The sequence below is a fragment of the Macaca fascicularis genome, chromosome 20 (genome assembly GCF_037993035.2).
Source record: "Macaca fascicularis isolate 582-1 chromosome 20, T2T-MFA8v1.1".
NCBI lineage: Eukaryota > Metazoa > Chordata > Mammalia > Primates > Cercopithecidae > Macaca > Macaca fascicularis.
Genome location: NC_088394.1, coordinates 24,294,767 through 24,311,266, shown reverse-complemented (window position 1 = coordinate 24,311,266; position 16,500 = coordinate 24,294,767). Strand labels below are relative to the sequence as shown.

The window sequence follows — 16,500 nt, the reverse complement described above, 5'->3', positions numbered from 1 at the left end:
GAGCTTATAGTCTAGGAATGGAAATGAAAGCCACAGCCTAAAATCCAATTGCAAGTTTGAAATGAGAAGAGTTACAATGAATGTCTTTCTGTCCTCCTTCTCCCCCCCCCCCCCCCAGACAAAGTCTTGCTCTGTCACCCAGGCTGGAGTGCAATCATAGCTCGCTGCAGCCTTGACCTCCGGAGCTCAAGCGATCCTCCCATTGCAGCCTCCTGACTAGCTGGGACTACAGGCACGCACCACCATGGCTCTGTCCCCTTTTTAATGAGGAACTAATAGGCAAGTAGGAGACTAGGCAGAGGACATAATATTGTCCCTTATTCAGAAACAGAAAAGTATGATGACAAAGATCATGGACCCTGCAGCCAGATATACCTGACCTTCAACAGTTGCCCCACCAATGCACTAACTGTGTAGCTTAGCATAACGCCATCCTTTGGAACTTCCATTGGCTCCTCTGCACAATGAGAATAATGAGAGAATCTACCTGAATTTGTTTCCTGGAACTGCTTGAACAAACACCGCAAACTTCGTGGCTTAAGATGACAGAAACTATTCTCCCTCTGTTCTGGAGGCCAGAAAGTCTGAAATTAGACTGTCAACAGAGCCAGGCTTCCCACAAAGGTTCTAGATGAGAAACTTCCTTCCCTCTCCCAACTCCTGGCGGCTCTTGGTGCTGTCTTTTGGCAGTATAACCCTAACCTCTGCCTCCATCTTCACGTGGCCTTCTCCTTTGTGTCTCTGCGCCTCTTTTACTGTCTCTTACTAGGAAAGGGCATCCTAATCCAGTGGGATCTCGTCTTGACCCTTACTTTAATTGCATCTTCAAAGACCGTATTTCCAAATAACGTCACGCTCTAAGACTGTAGACTGACACAGATTTCGGGAGGACACTATTCAACCCACGGTACTATCTCATAGGATTGTCATAGGGAGTAAATGACATAATACGCGTAAAGCATTCAGCACAGTGCCTAACACGTAACAAACTCTCCATAAACGTTAGCTACATACATGTAGGTATACATATATATGGATATATAACTTGTTATTTACTAGATTTGTCAAAGATTTATTTCATTATTTCACCGAACAAAATGGTAACTTTTAACATTTTTTTACTCTTCTTTTGTTTCATTTTGTGGCAGGGTATCACTCTGTTGCCCAGGCTGGAGTGCAGTGGCGCGATCTTGGCTCACTGCAGCCTCTACCCCCTGGGTTCAAGCAATTCTCCTCTCTCAGCCTACCAAGTAGCTGGGATTACAGGCGCCCGCCACCATGCCTGGCTAATTTTTGTATTTTTAGTAGAGACAGGGTTTCACCATGTTGGCCAGGCTGCTCTTGAACTCCTGACCTCAAGTGATCCACCCACCTCAGCCTCCCAAGGTGCTGGGATTACAGGCATGAGCCAGAGCACCTGGCTTTTTTTTTTTTTTTTTTTGAGACAGGATCTCACTCTGTTCCCCAGGCTGGAGTGCATTGGTGCTGTCATAGCTCACTGCAGCCCCAACCTCCCAGGTTCAAACGACCCTCCCACCCGAGCCTCCCGAGTAGAGGAGACTACAAGCATGTGCCACCTGCCCAGCTAATTTTTTTATTTTTTGTAGTTACAGGGTCGTGCCATGTTGCCTGAATGGTCTCGAACTCCGGGCCTCAAGCAGTCCTCCGCCTCGGACTTTCAAAGTACTGGGATTACAGGCATGAGCCACCATGCCTGGCCCATTTTTAACTCTGTGTAGATGTCCTAATTTGCTTGTTTCTGGTTGTATCATATTTTTTCCTCCCCTTTTCTATTCTGTTGAGTTGTCATCATTATTCTGGTTTGTTATCTCCTTTTCTCTGAGAATGGTTTGAATGTGTGGATATATCGTGAATCTATGTTCTCAATGGGCAGTCTCTTATTGTAGTGGTGATTTTCTTCATTTTCACTCAAGACAGCATTTTGCTCATCTCGTTGAAGGGGGTGAGATTTTGCTTGTTGTTGAGAGTGGTTTCTCCCTGCCCTTCTTTCTGGTGTTATAATAATCATCTTCCATAAATGACCCATTGATTCTTAGGGAGAAGACACACACTCTACTTCGAAGGGGTGACTTCCAGAGTGTGTCTTTCCATCCTTTCTTATTTGTTCTACTCGTATCTTCCACCCAACTGCCACTGGCTCTTCAGGCCTGTACTGTGTCACTTGTTCAGGATTCTATTAGGTTAGTGCAAAAGTAATTGCAGTTTTTGCCATTGAAAGTAATGGAAAAAACTGCAATTACTTTTGCACCAACTGGCTGGGCACGGTGGCTCACGCCTGTAATCCCAGCACTTTGGGAGGCTGAGGTGGATGAATCATTTGAGGTCAGGAGTTCAAGACCAGCCTGACCAACATGGTGAAACCCCGTCTCTACTAAAAATACAAAAATTAGCCGGGCGTGGTGGCGGGTGCCTGTAATCCCAGCTACTTGGGAAGCTGAGGCAGGAGAAGCCCTTGAACCCAGGAGGCAGAGGTTGAAGTGAGCTGAGATCATGCTACTGCACTCCAGCCTGGGTGACAGAGCGAGACTCTGTCTCAAAAACAAAAAAACGAAAAGCAAATATATATATATATTTTGGACCAACCTACTATTTCTTCAGGGAATTCTTGCAGCCCACTCTAAGCCCACACCCCGCCCCCCACCCACCTCCCCAGCTACAGTGAATGAATGGGCTGATTCATGTCCTGGACAGCACGGAGCACTCAACTGAGGACAGCCCTGAGTACTCAGCCAGACCCTGGACCCTTCCCGGGGCTTTTCAGCAGGGTCCTGAGGTCTGTGATCTGGAACTGACTCTGGCTAGAGTCCAAATTGGACTCAATATGCACTCTGAGCTCCAGGATGGGCCTGTCTAGTGGGGACCGGCTCTAGGCTGGCCTGAACTCCAAATGCCTGCTGTGGCCCAAGACTCTCAGCTGGCCTGTAGGATCAGCCGCTCTGGACGGCCAAGGCCTAACCCCAGACTTTTTTTTTTTTTTTTTTTTTTTTTTTTTTTTTTTTTTTTTTTGCTTGCTTTCTCCTCAGCAGTGCCCATTTCTCAAATGAAAGGCAAGCCAGTAAGCACATGGAAGGAAATACTGGACTATTTATTGCAAAGTGAGAATTGTCAGCTTGAGAAGCAAGGAAGTGACCGGGCCCCCAGAAGGCCCTTCTACAACAAAACAATCAAGAAACAAGAGAAGGAGAAAGAAACGGGGTGCGGGAATGAGCTGATGTGCAGAAACAGCTTCCTCGTCCAACTCGGGGACCTTCCTCTCAAGAAATACCCTCGTGTTGTGGTGTTTGCACCACTCTCTGGGCAGTGCGGGCAGCGTGTTCCCCAGGCTGGGGTCTCTGATGAGCACAAAGGAATTCCAGGAACCAAGAGCCTCCTCAGCAGTCAGTCTATCTGAGAACCCAGGCCCAAGCAGTGAAAGCAGGGAGTGGCTCCTCCGGGCCTCTGCCTTGGCAGGAAATGCAGGAACTCTCTGGTCCTCAGTCTTGGACAGGTGAGCTGAGGACACCTGGAGCAGCAGGAATCCCATGAGCTCAGCTTCACCGAGACTTCAGGATGAGGCGGGTCTTCCCATCTCCGATGAAGCACCTTGAAAGAAAGAGGACCCAGTAAGGTCTCAGCCCCGGAGGAGAGACCCAGCCCTTCGCCACATGTCTCCAGGCTCAGAACTCTCCAGAGAGATGACTTCCTGAGCCTCCCCAGCCTTAATAGCCAGATTCCCTTGGGGAGAGGGAGACACTGTTTCCTGCTTGGTTTCTTTTTTTTTTCTTTTCTTTTTTTTTTTTTAATTGAGACAGAGTCTCACTCACCCAGGCTGGAGTACAGTAGCGTGATCTCAGCTCACTGCAGCTTCCATCTCCCGGGTTCAAGCAATTCTTATACCTCAGCCTCCCGAGTAGCTGGGACTACAGACAAACACCACTATACCTGACTGATTTTTGTATTTTTAATAGAGATAGGGTTTTACCATATTGACCAGGCTGGTCTCCAACTCCTGACTTTAAGTGATCCACCCACGTTGGCCTCCCAAAGTGCTGGGAGTACAGGCGTGAGCCACACGCCTGGGTCCTGCTTAGTTTCTAACCCTTTTCCTGAAGATGCTCATTGCTGCCACTCTGAAAGCCCAGGAAAAAAATGAATAGTGATGGCTGGGCGCGGTGGCTCACACCTGTAATCCAGCGCTTTGGGAGGCAGATCACTTGAGGTCAGGAATTGGAGACCAGCCTGGCCAACATGGTGAAGCCCCATCTCTACCAAAAAAAAAAATTACAAAAACTGGCTGGGCACAGTGGCTCATGCCTATAATCCTAGCACTTTGGGAGGCCCAGGAGGGTGGATCACATGAGGTCAGGAGTTTGAGACCAGCCTGGTCAACACAGTGAAACCCTGTCTCTACTAAAAATATAAAAATTAGCTGGGCATGGTAGCGGTGCCTGTAGTCCCAGCTGTTTGGCAGGCTGAGGCAGGAGAATCTCTTGAACCCAGTGGGCGGAGGTTGCAATGAGCCAAAATCACATCACTGCACTCCAGCCTGGGCAACAGAGCAAGACTCCATCTCAAAAAACGAAAACAAAAATACAGAAAGTAGCTGAGCGTGGCAGTATGCACCTGTAGTCCTAGCTACTCAGGAGGCTGAGGCAGGAGAATAGCTTGAACCTGGAAGGCAGAGGCTGCAGTGAGCTGAGATCATGCCACTGCACTCCAGCCTGGGCGACGGAGCGAGACTTTGTCTCAAGAAAATAGTGACGCTTTTCACTGAACTACAGGCTGGGTCCTGCAGACCCCAGGACCGCTGGTGGGCAGGGGAGCAAGTTGCCTAGATTAGCCTGTTCAGGGCCTGTCCTCTCCCAGACAGTGCAAGGTAGGCCCAACTTGTGTTTACTAAATCCAGACAGTGATCCTTGCACTCCTGGAGTCCAGAGTCCAGAAGGAATGGGATATAAGAAGAGAGCCCATGGAGAAGCGGCCAAGCAGGATGCACGGGGACTCTAGTCTTTTCCATCTGGAATCCACTTATCCTTCTGGCAATACCAACCTTCTTATCTACTGCAGCACTCCGGGAAGCACCGCTCACATTGTATTTCATGTGAATGGCGTCTTCCAACATGCATGCCCTTGGGGGTACCATTTACACGATTTTCCCATGTAGATGGGGTCCCCTGGAGTTGTACAATACCCCCATGGGGAACTACTCCTCCCCTACTCTGGGTCCTATTGGCGGTGTTCAGGTAAGGCTGACCTCACCCCCACTTCAGGCTTAGGTTCTTGCTCCAGACATTGCCAATAGGAGTGCCTGATCGGCTGGGCATGGTGGCTCACACCTGTAATCCCAGCACTCTGGGAGACTGAGGCGGGCGGATCACTTGAGGTCAGGAGTTCGAGAACAGCCTGGCAAACATGGTGAAACCCCATCTCTACAAAAATACAAAAATTAGCCAGGCATGGTGGCGTGCACCTGTAATCCCAGCTACTCAGAAGGCTGAGGCAGGAGAATTGCTTGAACCCAGGAGGCAGAGGTTGCAGTGAGCCGAGATTTCGCCACTGCACTCCAGCCTGGGTGACAGAGAGAGACTCCGTCTCAAAAAAAAAAAGAAAAAAAAAAAGTGCCTGACCCCCGCAGCTCAGTGATTGATTCTGAAGTGGGCAAATCACCCACGCACGGTGGGCCAGTTCAAACCAGTGAATACCAGACCCTGGCTTTTTGCTAGATCTTGTTGTTCTATTTCCTCTAGAGTTGTTAAGCTGCTAAGATACAAGCCTCGAGTGGCTGGTAAGCATCTTCGCCTCCATTGGAGTCTATCTAAGCATGAAGCCCACCCGGGGGAAAACAGAGCCTATGAGAAAGACCAAGGCAGGGCACAGTGGCTCATACCTGTAATCCCAGCACTTTGGGTGGCCTAGGCAGGAGGATCATTTGAGGTCAGGAATTTGAAACCAGCCTGACCAACATGGTGAAACCCCATCTCTACTAAAAATACTGAAAAAATCGCCTGGTGTGGTGGCTGGCGCCTGTAATCCCAGTTACTTGGGAGGCTGAAGCAGGAGAATTGCTTGAATCCGGGAGGCAGAGGTTGCACTGAGCTGAGATCACACCACTGCTCTCTAGCCTGGGCAACAGAGGGAGACTCTGTCAAAAAAAAAAAAAAAGGAGAAAGACCAAGTCCTAAAGACATTGTCTGAGCACCACCTGAAACCACTGCTCCCTGTGAAGTTTCTGATGATGTGAGCCAATGAATTCCTCTTTATGGCAAACGCTGTTTTGAAATAGATCTCTGTCACTTGCAACCAAAGCTCCTAGATGGAGCCATTTTCTTTGCCTCTAAAGAGGCTCCCTCTTTTCTCTTCCAAACCCAAGTGAGAGCCTAGCCCTCTAGCCCCGGACTCTATGAGAGATGTTGCCAAGTGCCCATTCCACGGGCCAGTGACCCTGTGTCACACTCCTACCTAATGAGCAGTCCAACAAGCAGGCCAGCCAGGAGTGGGCCCAGCCAGTAGATCCAGTGGAAGTCCCAGTGGTTGGCCACCACCGCAGGTCCAAAAGCACGGGCCGGATTCATGCAGCCTCCAGATACAGTGCCCCTGCAAACACCCAGGCACCCTGGTCACCAGGATCCCAGCCAGGCCCCACCTCACCTCACGCTCATGTCCCCAACTAGGCCTAGTCACACACCACCCAGAAACCCTCTCTAAACTCCCACATCATGAGCTCCTGGGTAGATCCTAAAGAAGGTAGAGAGGCTATCAGCACTAGAAAGCAGAAGGTGTGGCTCCCCACTGAGCGTGCAGTCCAGCACTCCCCACAAACTCCTCTAGAACGCCCAGCAAAATTGCCTGCTCAGCGACGGCAGGAAGAGAAGCTGGATCTACATCTGTTCCAAAGTCTACAGAGCAAAGTCCATCAGTTTCAGTCCTTTTGGAGTCAAGCTGACCTAGATTCAAAACCCAGCCCACATATTATAAAATAATGAAAAGTATATCATTGGATTGTTTGTGACCCAAAGAATAAATGCTTGAAGGGATGAATACCCTGTTTACTTTGACGTGATCATTACACGTTGCTTGCCTGTATCAAAACACCTCATGTAACCTCAGCCAGGCACGGTGGCTCACGCCTGTAATCCCAGCAGTTTAGGAGGCCGAGGCAGGCAGACCACTTGAGGTCAGGAGTTCAAGACCAGCCTGGCCAACATGGTGAAACCCCGTTCCTACTAAAAATACAAAAATTAGCCAGGTGTGGTGGCGCATGCCTGTAATCCCAGCTACTGGGGAGGCTGAGGCAGGAGAATTGCTTGAACCTGGGGGTTGAAAGTTGCAGTGAGCCATGATCATGCCACTGCACTCCAGCCTGGGTGACAGAGCAAGACTCTGTCTCAAAAACTAAAACTAAAACTAAAACTAAAATAAAATAATGAACAGTATAAGTGGGTTGTTTGTAACACAAAGAATAAATGCTTGAGGGGATGAATACCCCATTTACCCTAACATGGTAATTATGCATTGCATGCCTGTATCAAAGCGTCTCATGTAACCCAGAAATATATACACCTACTAGGTTCACCCACAAAAATTTTAAAAATATATATATATGTGTGTGTGTGTATATATATATACACACACATATATATATAAAGAAAGAAAAACCCCAGCCCAGATAGTTCTAGTTGTGGGGAGATCCATGAACCTCTCTGTATTCAAGTGAGGTGAAAGTGACTATCCCATAGGTTGTCATCAGGAGTGAATGAGAAAATGCAAATGGAGCCCACACCTCGAATATAATTAATGTACAAAAAGCATTAACTAATCTAACTGGTCCAGATGAGGCCCTTGTTGCACCACAAGCTTAAGGCCCAGAATCTCCTACAGGGAGACTCTTCCCCAGGTGCACCTCTCTCATTCTGGGGCTCTGTCTTTTCCCTATTCTCTCAAGCTGGGGCCGTAGACCTCATCCCCACCCTGTGTCCAGCTTCGAAGTCAAAAGACTTGTAAGTGAATCAAAGGCCACTAGGGGGCAGCAAAGCATGGCCACAACTTTACACATTCCCCAGCCTGCCCCAGGCTCCACCTCCCAAAGCTGAGGGAGAGCTGACCCAGGAGACAGGTTAGACTTGGTTCTGCGTCCAAAAGAAAGGAAAGAGTCAGACATTAGGGAGAGGCTCCCTGGGCCGGGCAATGTGGCTCATTCCTGTAATCCCAGTACTTTGAGAGGCCAATGCAGGAGGATGGCTTGAAGCCAGGAGTTCAAGACTAGCCTGGGCAACATAGCGTGGCCCCCATCTCTAAATAAAATAAATAAGAAAAATAAAAAGGGCTCACTCATCCTCTTGTCCCAAATCTGTCACTTAATTTGCCACTGCCCACTGACCTTAAATAAGTCACTTCTATCATCTCTGAGCCTCAGTTTCCTTATCTATAAAACGGGAGACATCATCCCCAATCTTGTTGCCTTAATCCCTTCCAAAGTCTGCTGGGAAACTCAAAATAAAGGAGACAACAGCTACAGATGCTTTTTGTAATCCTGAGTCTAAAACCTGGCTGCCCAGTGACCAAATGAACACAGTTCACAGAAATGTTGTATTTATGCTACGAAAATTGGAAAACATCACGTACAAATTTAAATTTCTGACTTCCTTTGAATGAAATCATCACCCCAGACCCATGTTCCCAGCAATAATTGACAAGAGCTGAACTGACTGGAGCGCCTCCGACACCGCAGTCCCCACCACTCCCTGTTGTCTGCCTGATGCCAGCCCACCTCCCCATTTGCAGCACCTTCCTGGCCCCTAATAGCAACTGAATCTGTGGCCCTCAGGCCTGAGCTCCTCCAGAGCTGAACAGTGCAGATCTGGGCATGGTCGCTCCACTGCTAAGGGACACTCACCCGGCCAGGATATCCACGATGACAGCAAAGCCGATGGAGAATGGGGCCAGAGGGCCCTTTGTCTTCTCATTGATGGCACCCATGCACACGGCCAGGGCCAGCAGCGTCGTCAGGATGATCTCTGCCCCCAACGCCCTTGCCACCTGCCCGTGCTCCTGGACAGTCACAAAGGCTGCCCCAGACGCATTCCAGAACTTCTCCTCGGGACTCACCGCCTGCACAGAGAAGCTGCTCAGCCTCACAGTGGGGCAGAGAGACAGCTGGAAACTGAGGGGAGAGGGCCTAAAACATGCCTGCCCACCGTAAGGGCCAGTGAAGGGTTATGTCCAATTTCAGTTACATAGACCTGGATCCACATCCCAGCTCTGCCAGATTTTACTCTGTGACCCTGTGTGAGCTACTAAACCTCTCTGAGCCTCACTTTGTTCAGGTGAAAAATAGGAATGGGGCTAGGCGTGGCGGCTCACGCCAGCAACCCCAGCACTTTGGGAGGCCGAGGTGGGTGGATCACTTGAGCCCAGGAGTTCGAGACCAGCCTCGCCAACATGTGAAACCCCATCTTCACTAAAAATACAAAAATTAGCGGAGTAAGGTGGCAGGGACTTGTAATCCCAGCTGCTCAGGAGGCTGAGGCACAAGAATCACTTGAACTCTGGAAGCGGAAGTTGCAGTGAGCTGAGATCACACACACCACTGCACCCCAACCTGAACAACAGAGCAAGACTCCATCTCAAAACAAAAAAAAAACAAAGAAAAAAGAAAAAGAAAACTGAGGATAACCCAGTCATGGCTCCAGGTTACAGGCCTAAAGCTTATGTAACTTAGATGATCCTCTTTGAGAAAAAGAACATAAACTACCTTTTTTTTCTTTCTTTGAGACAGAGTCTAGCTTCACCACCCAGGCTGGAGTGCAGTGACCCAATCATAGCTCACTACAGCCTCAATCTCCTGGGCTCCAGTGATCCTCCTACCTCAGCCTCTCATGTAGCTGGGACCACAGGTGCATACAAACCACGCCCACCTAATTTTTTTTTTATTATTTTTTGTAAAGATGGAGGGTCTCACATGTTGCCCAGGCTGGTCTGGAACTCCTAGGCTCAAGTGATCCTCCTGCCTCCGCCTCCCAAAATGCTGGGATTATAGGCATCAGCTGCCATGTGCGGCTCAACATACTTTACTCTTACAAACTTTACAAACACATATGATCAGGTGAACTCATTGCTAGGCCCCCATAGAACCGTGGAAGGGGCGTATGCAGGAGGGCCCTGAAGCCTGAGCTCAATTACTTCTATGGGCAGTCAGCCTCAGGGCTGTCACAGCCCCAAAGGGGAAAAACAGCGCAGTGCGCAAGCTTCTGGACTCTGGACCCAGTCGGGGCTGCGCTGCTTACAAGTACGTCTGAACTTGAGCAAGTTGCCTGCTTCTCTGCCCCTCTGTTTTCTCATCTATAAAATAGGGATGATACTGACAGCTCCCGGCTCACAGACAAGGCCGCTGGTGTGCCTGGCACAAGGTAAGCGCTGTCTATGAGCTGACTGTGGTTTCTCGTAAAGTTGCTGGGAGATGAAATAAGAGAATATGTGTAAAACATTTAGCAGGGAGAATGTGCTCAGGGAACCGTGCTGTCCCACAACTGGCAGAGCCGTGTTTGACAGGTTTTAAGTGGCAGGGCTTGAGCTAGGTCTGGGCACTGCTTTTCCTAAAGAAGCAGAGCAGGAAGGTCCTGGGCATGTTCCATAGATAGGGGAACAGACTGTGGCTCTCAAATGGGAGCATGGAGAGACCAGGGCAGGGGATGACAGTATAGTGAGGCTTGAGAACAAAGTCTGCGGTGGGTCAGCAGTTACAGCTTCAGACCCTATTGCAGCCAAGCTAACAGAGCTCCCCATCCATCACCCCCCACACACCCGCCAAGCAAGGCCCACATCTTGACGGGCTTGAAGGGTCCCTGGTTGAACTGAGACTTAAGGGCAAAAGGAAAGAGAGAGAGGGAAAAAAAGAAAAAGAGGGATGGAGGGAAAAAGTCTATCCATGGATTTATGCGTAAAGCTATGAAAATTCTGTGGCTGGCCAGGCTGGGTCACTCATGCCTGTAATCCCAGCACTTTGGGAGGCCAAGGCAGGAAGATCACTTGAGACCAAGAGTTGGAGACCAATGTGGTCAACATAGTGAAAGCCCACCTCTACAAAAAAATTTTTTTAATTAGTTGGGTGTGGTGACACACACCTATAGTCCCAGCTACTCAAGAGGCTGAGGCAGGAGGATCACTTGAGCCCAGGAGGTCCAGCCTGCAGTCAGCTATGATTGCACCACCACACTCCAGCCTGGACAACAGAGTGAGACCCCATCTCTAAAATAAAAAAAGAGAGGCCGGGCCCAGTGGCTCACGCTTGTAAACCCAGCACTTTGGGAGGCTGAGGCAGGCAAATCACTTGAGCTCAGGAGTTCCAGACCAGCCTGGCCAACATGGTGAAACCCCGTCTCTACTAAAACTACAAAAATTAGCCAGGCGTGGTGGCATGCACCTGTAATCCCAGTTACTCAGGAGGCTGAGGCAGGAGAATTGCTTGAGCCCAGGAGGTAGAGGTTGCAGTGAGCCGAGATCACACCACTGCACTCCAGCCTGGATAACAGAGTGAGACTCCATCAAAAAAAAAAAAAAAGCAAATAAATAAAAATAAAATAAAATGCAATAAGAAAGAAAGAGAGAAGAAAAACGTCCACCAATTCCACCGGCAGAAATAAGCAAAAGATTGGACATTTCCCCACTCCCCACTGTCCCCCCCGACACACACACACATCATACACCTCCAGCAGCCCCATCAGAGAGGAAGCCACTAGCCCAGCGCCTGGGGTTCACCCACCTTGGCCAAGGCAGCCCCGAGCATCCCCCCGAGCAGCTGTGAGACCCAGTACGGGAGAAGCATCACCAGGTTGAGGCCTCCGATCAGCGTGGCTGCCAGGGACACGGCAGGGTTGAAGTGTCCACCACTGTAACCCACAAGAGCAGAGGGAGTCATGAGCCCAGGGCTGACCACATGGCTGGCACTCGAGACAGCATGTCCCAGCCAACCCACCAGGCTGGTTTCACAGGGTGAGAGTCAGTCCAGGGCTCAGCTCAAATACAAAGAGACGCCAAATTGCTTCCAATTTCCCTGAGATGCCAGGCAGAGGATAAGAGATAAAGGGCAGCCTCTACATCCTAAGTCCAGCCCCCAGGATGGCCCTGGAGGAAGCACGTGTAGGAGACCATCCCTTAACTCCTCCCTGACTCCCTCCGAGCCTCCCTCCAGCCCTTCAGAGATGTGGCCACAGGTCACATTGAGACACCAAGGCTCCAAGTTAGTAGCCCATGAGCCGTATCCAGGCCTCCCCTTATGATTTGTTTGATTTTATGAGACGGAGTCTTGCTCTGTTGCCCACGCTGGAGTGCAGTGGTATGATCTCGGCTCACTGCAACCTCCACCTTTTGAGTTCAAGCAATGCTCCTGACTTAGCCTCCCAAGTGGCTGGGACGACAGGCGTGTGCCACCATTCCCAGCTGATTTTTGTATTTTTAGTAGAGACGATGTTTCACCATATTGGTCAGGCTGGTCTTGAACTCCTGACCTCAAGCAATCCACCCACGTCAGCCTCCCAAAGTGCTGGGTTGCAGGCATGAGCTACTTTGCCCGGCCCGGGTCTCCCCTTATGAGTAGCTAGGCCCTGAATAAGACCTCCTGATTGGTTGAACTGCTCAGCCAATGAAAACCCTACTTGTGGTCTGAAAGTGTGATGGGTGTAAAATGCAGATTTGGAGTTTGGGCTGGAAATGGCATGGAGAATCATGGGGTGGAATTGGAGGTTCATGACCAGGTTGGGGACTGGGATTGGGAGTTTGGGGTGTGGAAGGGAATTAGACAAGTCAGAACCTGAGGTCAAAGGGCAGGTTGCAGTTGATCAGCCACTCCCTGGCCCATGGGTAAAGAGCCTTCCTATTCATCAAGATGTTCAACCAGCCCAGGCCCCAGAGCCAGGGTGGCTGCACTCACCAGTGTCCCATCCAGTCCCACTCTAATGGAGGAACTATTGTCACAGTTTGGCCTCCTGAATCCATCTGGTTTCCAGGAATGGATACTCCCCAATGAGAGAGAAAGGGACCCCAAGACTCCCCATGTCACGCAAGAACCAAAGTGCCCCCCAAATGTTAAGAGCCCACCAATGAGTTTACCCAACCTCCAATGGACATAGGACATTCAGCTGAGACTGGACAGAGGACCTCAGCTCTACACAAAAGGACTTTGTCCAACACCCTGATACCTCAAGACCAGCTGCCCCAACTTGTCTGACTCAGCTCTGGGCCCAGACCCTCATGCATGGTTTGATTTGATTTGATTTTTTTTTTTCTTTTTTTGAGACGGGGTCTCACTTTGTCACCAGGCTGGAGTGCAATGGTGCAATCTCGGCTCACTGCAACCTCCGCCTCCTGGGTTCAAGCGATTCTCCTGCTTCAGCCTCCCAAGTAGCTGGAATTACAGGGGCGTGCCACCACGGGGTTTTGTCATGTTGGCCAGGCTGCTCTTGAACTCCTGACCTCAGGTGATTCACCTGCCTCAGCCTCCCAAAGTGCTGGGATTACAGGCGTGAGCCACCGTGCCCAACCTCCATGCATGGTTTGAAAGCACCAGCCAGTGCTAAACTCCACAGGTTGGGAAGAGGGGCAGCCGGGCCTACTTGGCCTCAAGTAGCTTAGCCTGGGCTCTGCTGAGGTACACGGATGGAGTCAGGGTGAGGCGGCTTCCCACGGGAGCCCCAAAAGGGAGAGAAACTGTCATTCAGAGCATGGCTGTACCAGGAGGGCCAGGTGACGAGAATCACACATTTCCTGGTTTACACTCATTAGCAATAAAACAATCAAGACACATTCATTCCTTCATTCACTGTTCACTCAGCAAATTTTCTCTAACACTTACTCTGTGCCAGGTGCTGTGGTGCTTACAACTTACATACATAACTTATCCTGGATCCGGTGAACAACCTCAAAGTCAGTGTCTGGCACGCAGTAGGTGCTGAATAAATATTTGTCAAAAAAGCCAAACAGAGAGGCAGTATTTGCAGTGCCAAAGAGATGATCTTTCCTGCCAGCTGGCCTGGGTTCAAAGCCCAACTCTGCCACTGAAGAGCTGTGTGACACTGGCCAAGTTACATAACCTCTCTGTGCCTCAGTGATCTCTGCCTGAGAAAGGTATTGCAAAGATATAAAGAATTAATACAAGTACAGCTCATAGTACTATCTATGGAGTTAGCGTTCAATAAACATCAGCTATTATTATTACTCACATTTATACCACTGCGCACAGAGGCTTTGGCAACTTGCTGTGGTCACCCAGCTAAGAAGTGATAAAGGTTGCCTTCAATCTCAGATCCGTCCAAAGGGAATATCATATACTTTTTCTTTCACTCACAGTCTCCCTTGGACGTCTAAAGAGACGTGGTTTTGTTTGTTTGTTTGTTTGTTTGTTTGTTTTTGGAGATGGAGTCTCACGCTGTTGCCCAGGCTGGAGTGCAGTAGCACAATCTTGGCTCAATGCAACCTCCCCCTCCTGGTTCAAGCAATTATTCTGCCTCAGCCTCCCAAGTAGCTGGGACTCCAGGTACCTGCCACCACTCCCAGCTAATTTTTGTAGCTTTAGTAGAGACAGGGTTTCACTCTGTTGGCCAGGCTGCTTTCCAACTCCTGACCTCAGGTGATCCACACACCTCAGCCTCCCAAAGTGCTGGGATTACAGGCGTGAGCCACTGCACCCAGTCTAAAGAGATGTTAAAGCTCTTTTCCATTCTGGTTTTCTCAGAAACAGTATTTCTGTTTCCCCATTCAGATCTATGTTTTGAGTGAGATTTAATACAGACCAGCCATGTCCCAGATCACCCTGCCAGGCACCCCATTCAAGATCTTCGTCGTGCTGGCTGGCTCTCCTGGGAACCAGTAGCCATGTCCACAGACCTTCCCATTGATCCTCTACCCAGATGAGAGCTAAGCCAGAGAAGCCTGTCCCTTTCCCTGCCCCTCCTTCTTGGTCACCTCTTGATAAGCCAGGACCACTGCAAATCCCCACATACCCAGGTGGGAAAACCTGGCTCAGGTCTTCTATGCATTTCTGCTTTCCCTAAAACCCCCTTCTAGTGGTAACAATAACACAGCAACCAATGCCTATTGTATGTTTGGTGTGTGCCAGGCGCTCTACTTCATTTAATTCTCACGCCTCCCCCCGAGGCACTTGGATTTGAGCGCTGGAGCCGGACAGCTTGTTCTTGGCTCCCGGCTCTGCCACTCTCTGGCCCTCTAAGCTTGGACAGATTACACAGCCTCTCTTTTTTTGCAGCTATAAAATGGGGTCAATAACAAGACCTACCCCACAAGGCTTTTGTGAGGATTAAATAACTAATATCTATAAAGTAATTAGACTAGTGCCTGGTACATGGTTAGCAATATAGATGTGTTGGCTTGAAAAAAAACCATTTAAAAGTACGCTGCTATTCCCATTTTATAGGTGGGGAACTTTGGGTTTAGAGAGTGACTTGCCAGCCAGGCATGGTGGCTCACACCTGTAATCCCAAAACTTTGGGAAGCCAAGGCAGGAGGATCGCTTGAGACCAGGAGTTCAAGACTAGCCTGGGCAACATAGTGAGACCCCATCTCTACAACAAAATTTAAAACTTAGTTGGGTGCTGTGGCACATGCCTGTGATCCAGCTACTCAAAAAGAGAATGACTTGTCCAAAGTCACAAGCTCACAGGCTGCGGGGTCTGGAGTTGACCCCAGACAGTCTGACTCCCAACCCCATAGTTATCCAGAGTGCTCCTTGAAATCCCCAATATATGCGCCCAGAGGTCCTTGACAACAGCTTTGCTTTCCACCCCCAGCGCCCCAAGTCAGCACCAGGCTGAATCCTCAGAGCTGGTCTCACCTGATATTCCCCAGGGTGGCAATCACGAGCCCCAAAGCCAACCCATGGGCCAGGGCCGGCTGCAGCAGTCCAGTGTCCGTCCCATTCTCGATGACCGACAGGCACCCGATGAAGATGAAGAGAGCAGAGCCCAGCAGTTCGACCAGGCACGGCTGCACAAACCGTTCATACCAGGACACTCGCCACCTGCCACCCACACTCGGCTCCCTGGCCTTGCCGTTGCCAAATTCAGGCTCACACATGGATATCTGCCGTAGGGAAAAAGGGACAGAAGACATGGGTAGGAGGCAAGTCCAGATACAGAAGGTCCCAACCCCCAACCTTGAATTAATTCACAGCCCCCCTTGCTCTGCCAGCCTGGAGAGGAAGATGCTGGCAGAGGGCTCACCTCTCCAGACATCAGGATCAGGTGGCACAAACATCAGGCTCTTGCCTGAGCGGCTGGGAAACCTGCACCTGCTGTCCGGGACACTGTTATCTCCTAGGGACAGGACCTGCTGGTCACACTATAGGCTCTGCCCCTTTTAAAGGGCTGCAGAGGCTCAATGCAAGTGCAGAGAAAGCAATAAACCTCAGGTAGGAGGCGGCTCTGAGGCCCAGAGGAGGAAATTTTTTTAAATCTCAGCAGGGCAGGATGAGGGAGTCAGGGATTGCTGAAC

At 49.9% G+C, this 16,500-nt stretch overlaps 1 protein-coding gene across 1 annotated transcript; it reads right to left on the bottom strand.

The window, feature by feature from the left end:
- Window positions 1–3,085: 3,085 nt before the first annotated feature.
- AQP8 (aquaporin 8) lies at window positions 3,086–16,340 on the bottom strand. Its single transcript, XM_065537730.2, has 5 exons — window positions 15,842–16,340; window positions 11,759–11,885; window positions 8,894–9,108; window positions 6,460–6,594; window positions 3,086–3,603 (listed from the first exon to the last, which is right to left on the bottom strand). Exons 1-5 carry the CDS (start codon window positions 16,117–16,119, stop codon window positions 3,555–3,557), a joined length of 804 nt encoding a protein of 267 aa, XP_065393802.1. The 5' UTR covers window positions 16,120–16,340; the 3' UTR covers window positions 3,086–3,554.
- Between the last annotated feature and the right edge of the window lie 160 nt (window positions 16,341–16,500).

Coding starts and splice junctions, on each gene's coding strand:
- AQP8 (XM_065537730.2), bottom strand. CDS start 16,119: ATGTCTTCTGTCCCTTTTTCCCTACGGCAGATATCCATGTGTGAGCCT. Junction 9,109..11,758: donor TCGGGGCTGCCTTGGCCAAG/GTGGGTGAACCC, acceptor TTCTCTGTGCAG/GCGGTGAGTCCCGAGGAGAA. Junction 6,595..8,893: donor ATCGTGGATATCCTGGCCGG/GTGAGTGTCCCT, acceptor GGGTGTTTGCAG/GGGCACTGTATCTGGAGGCT.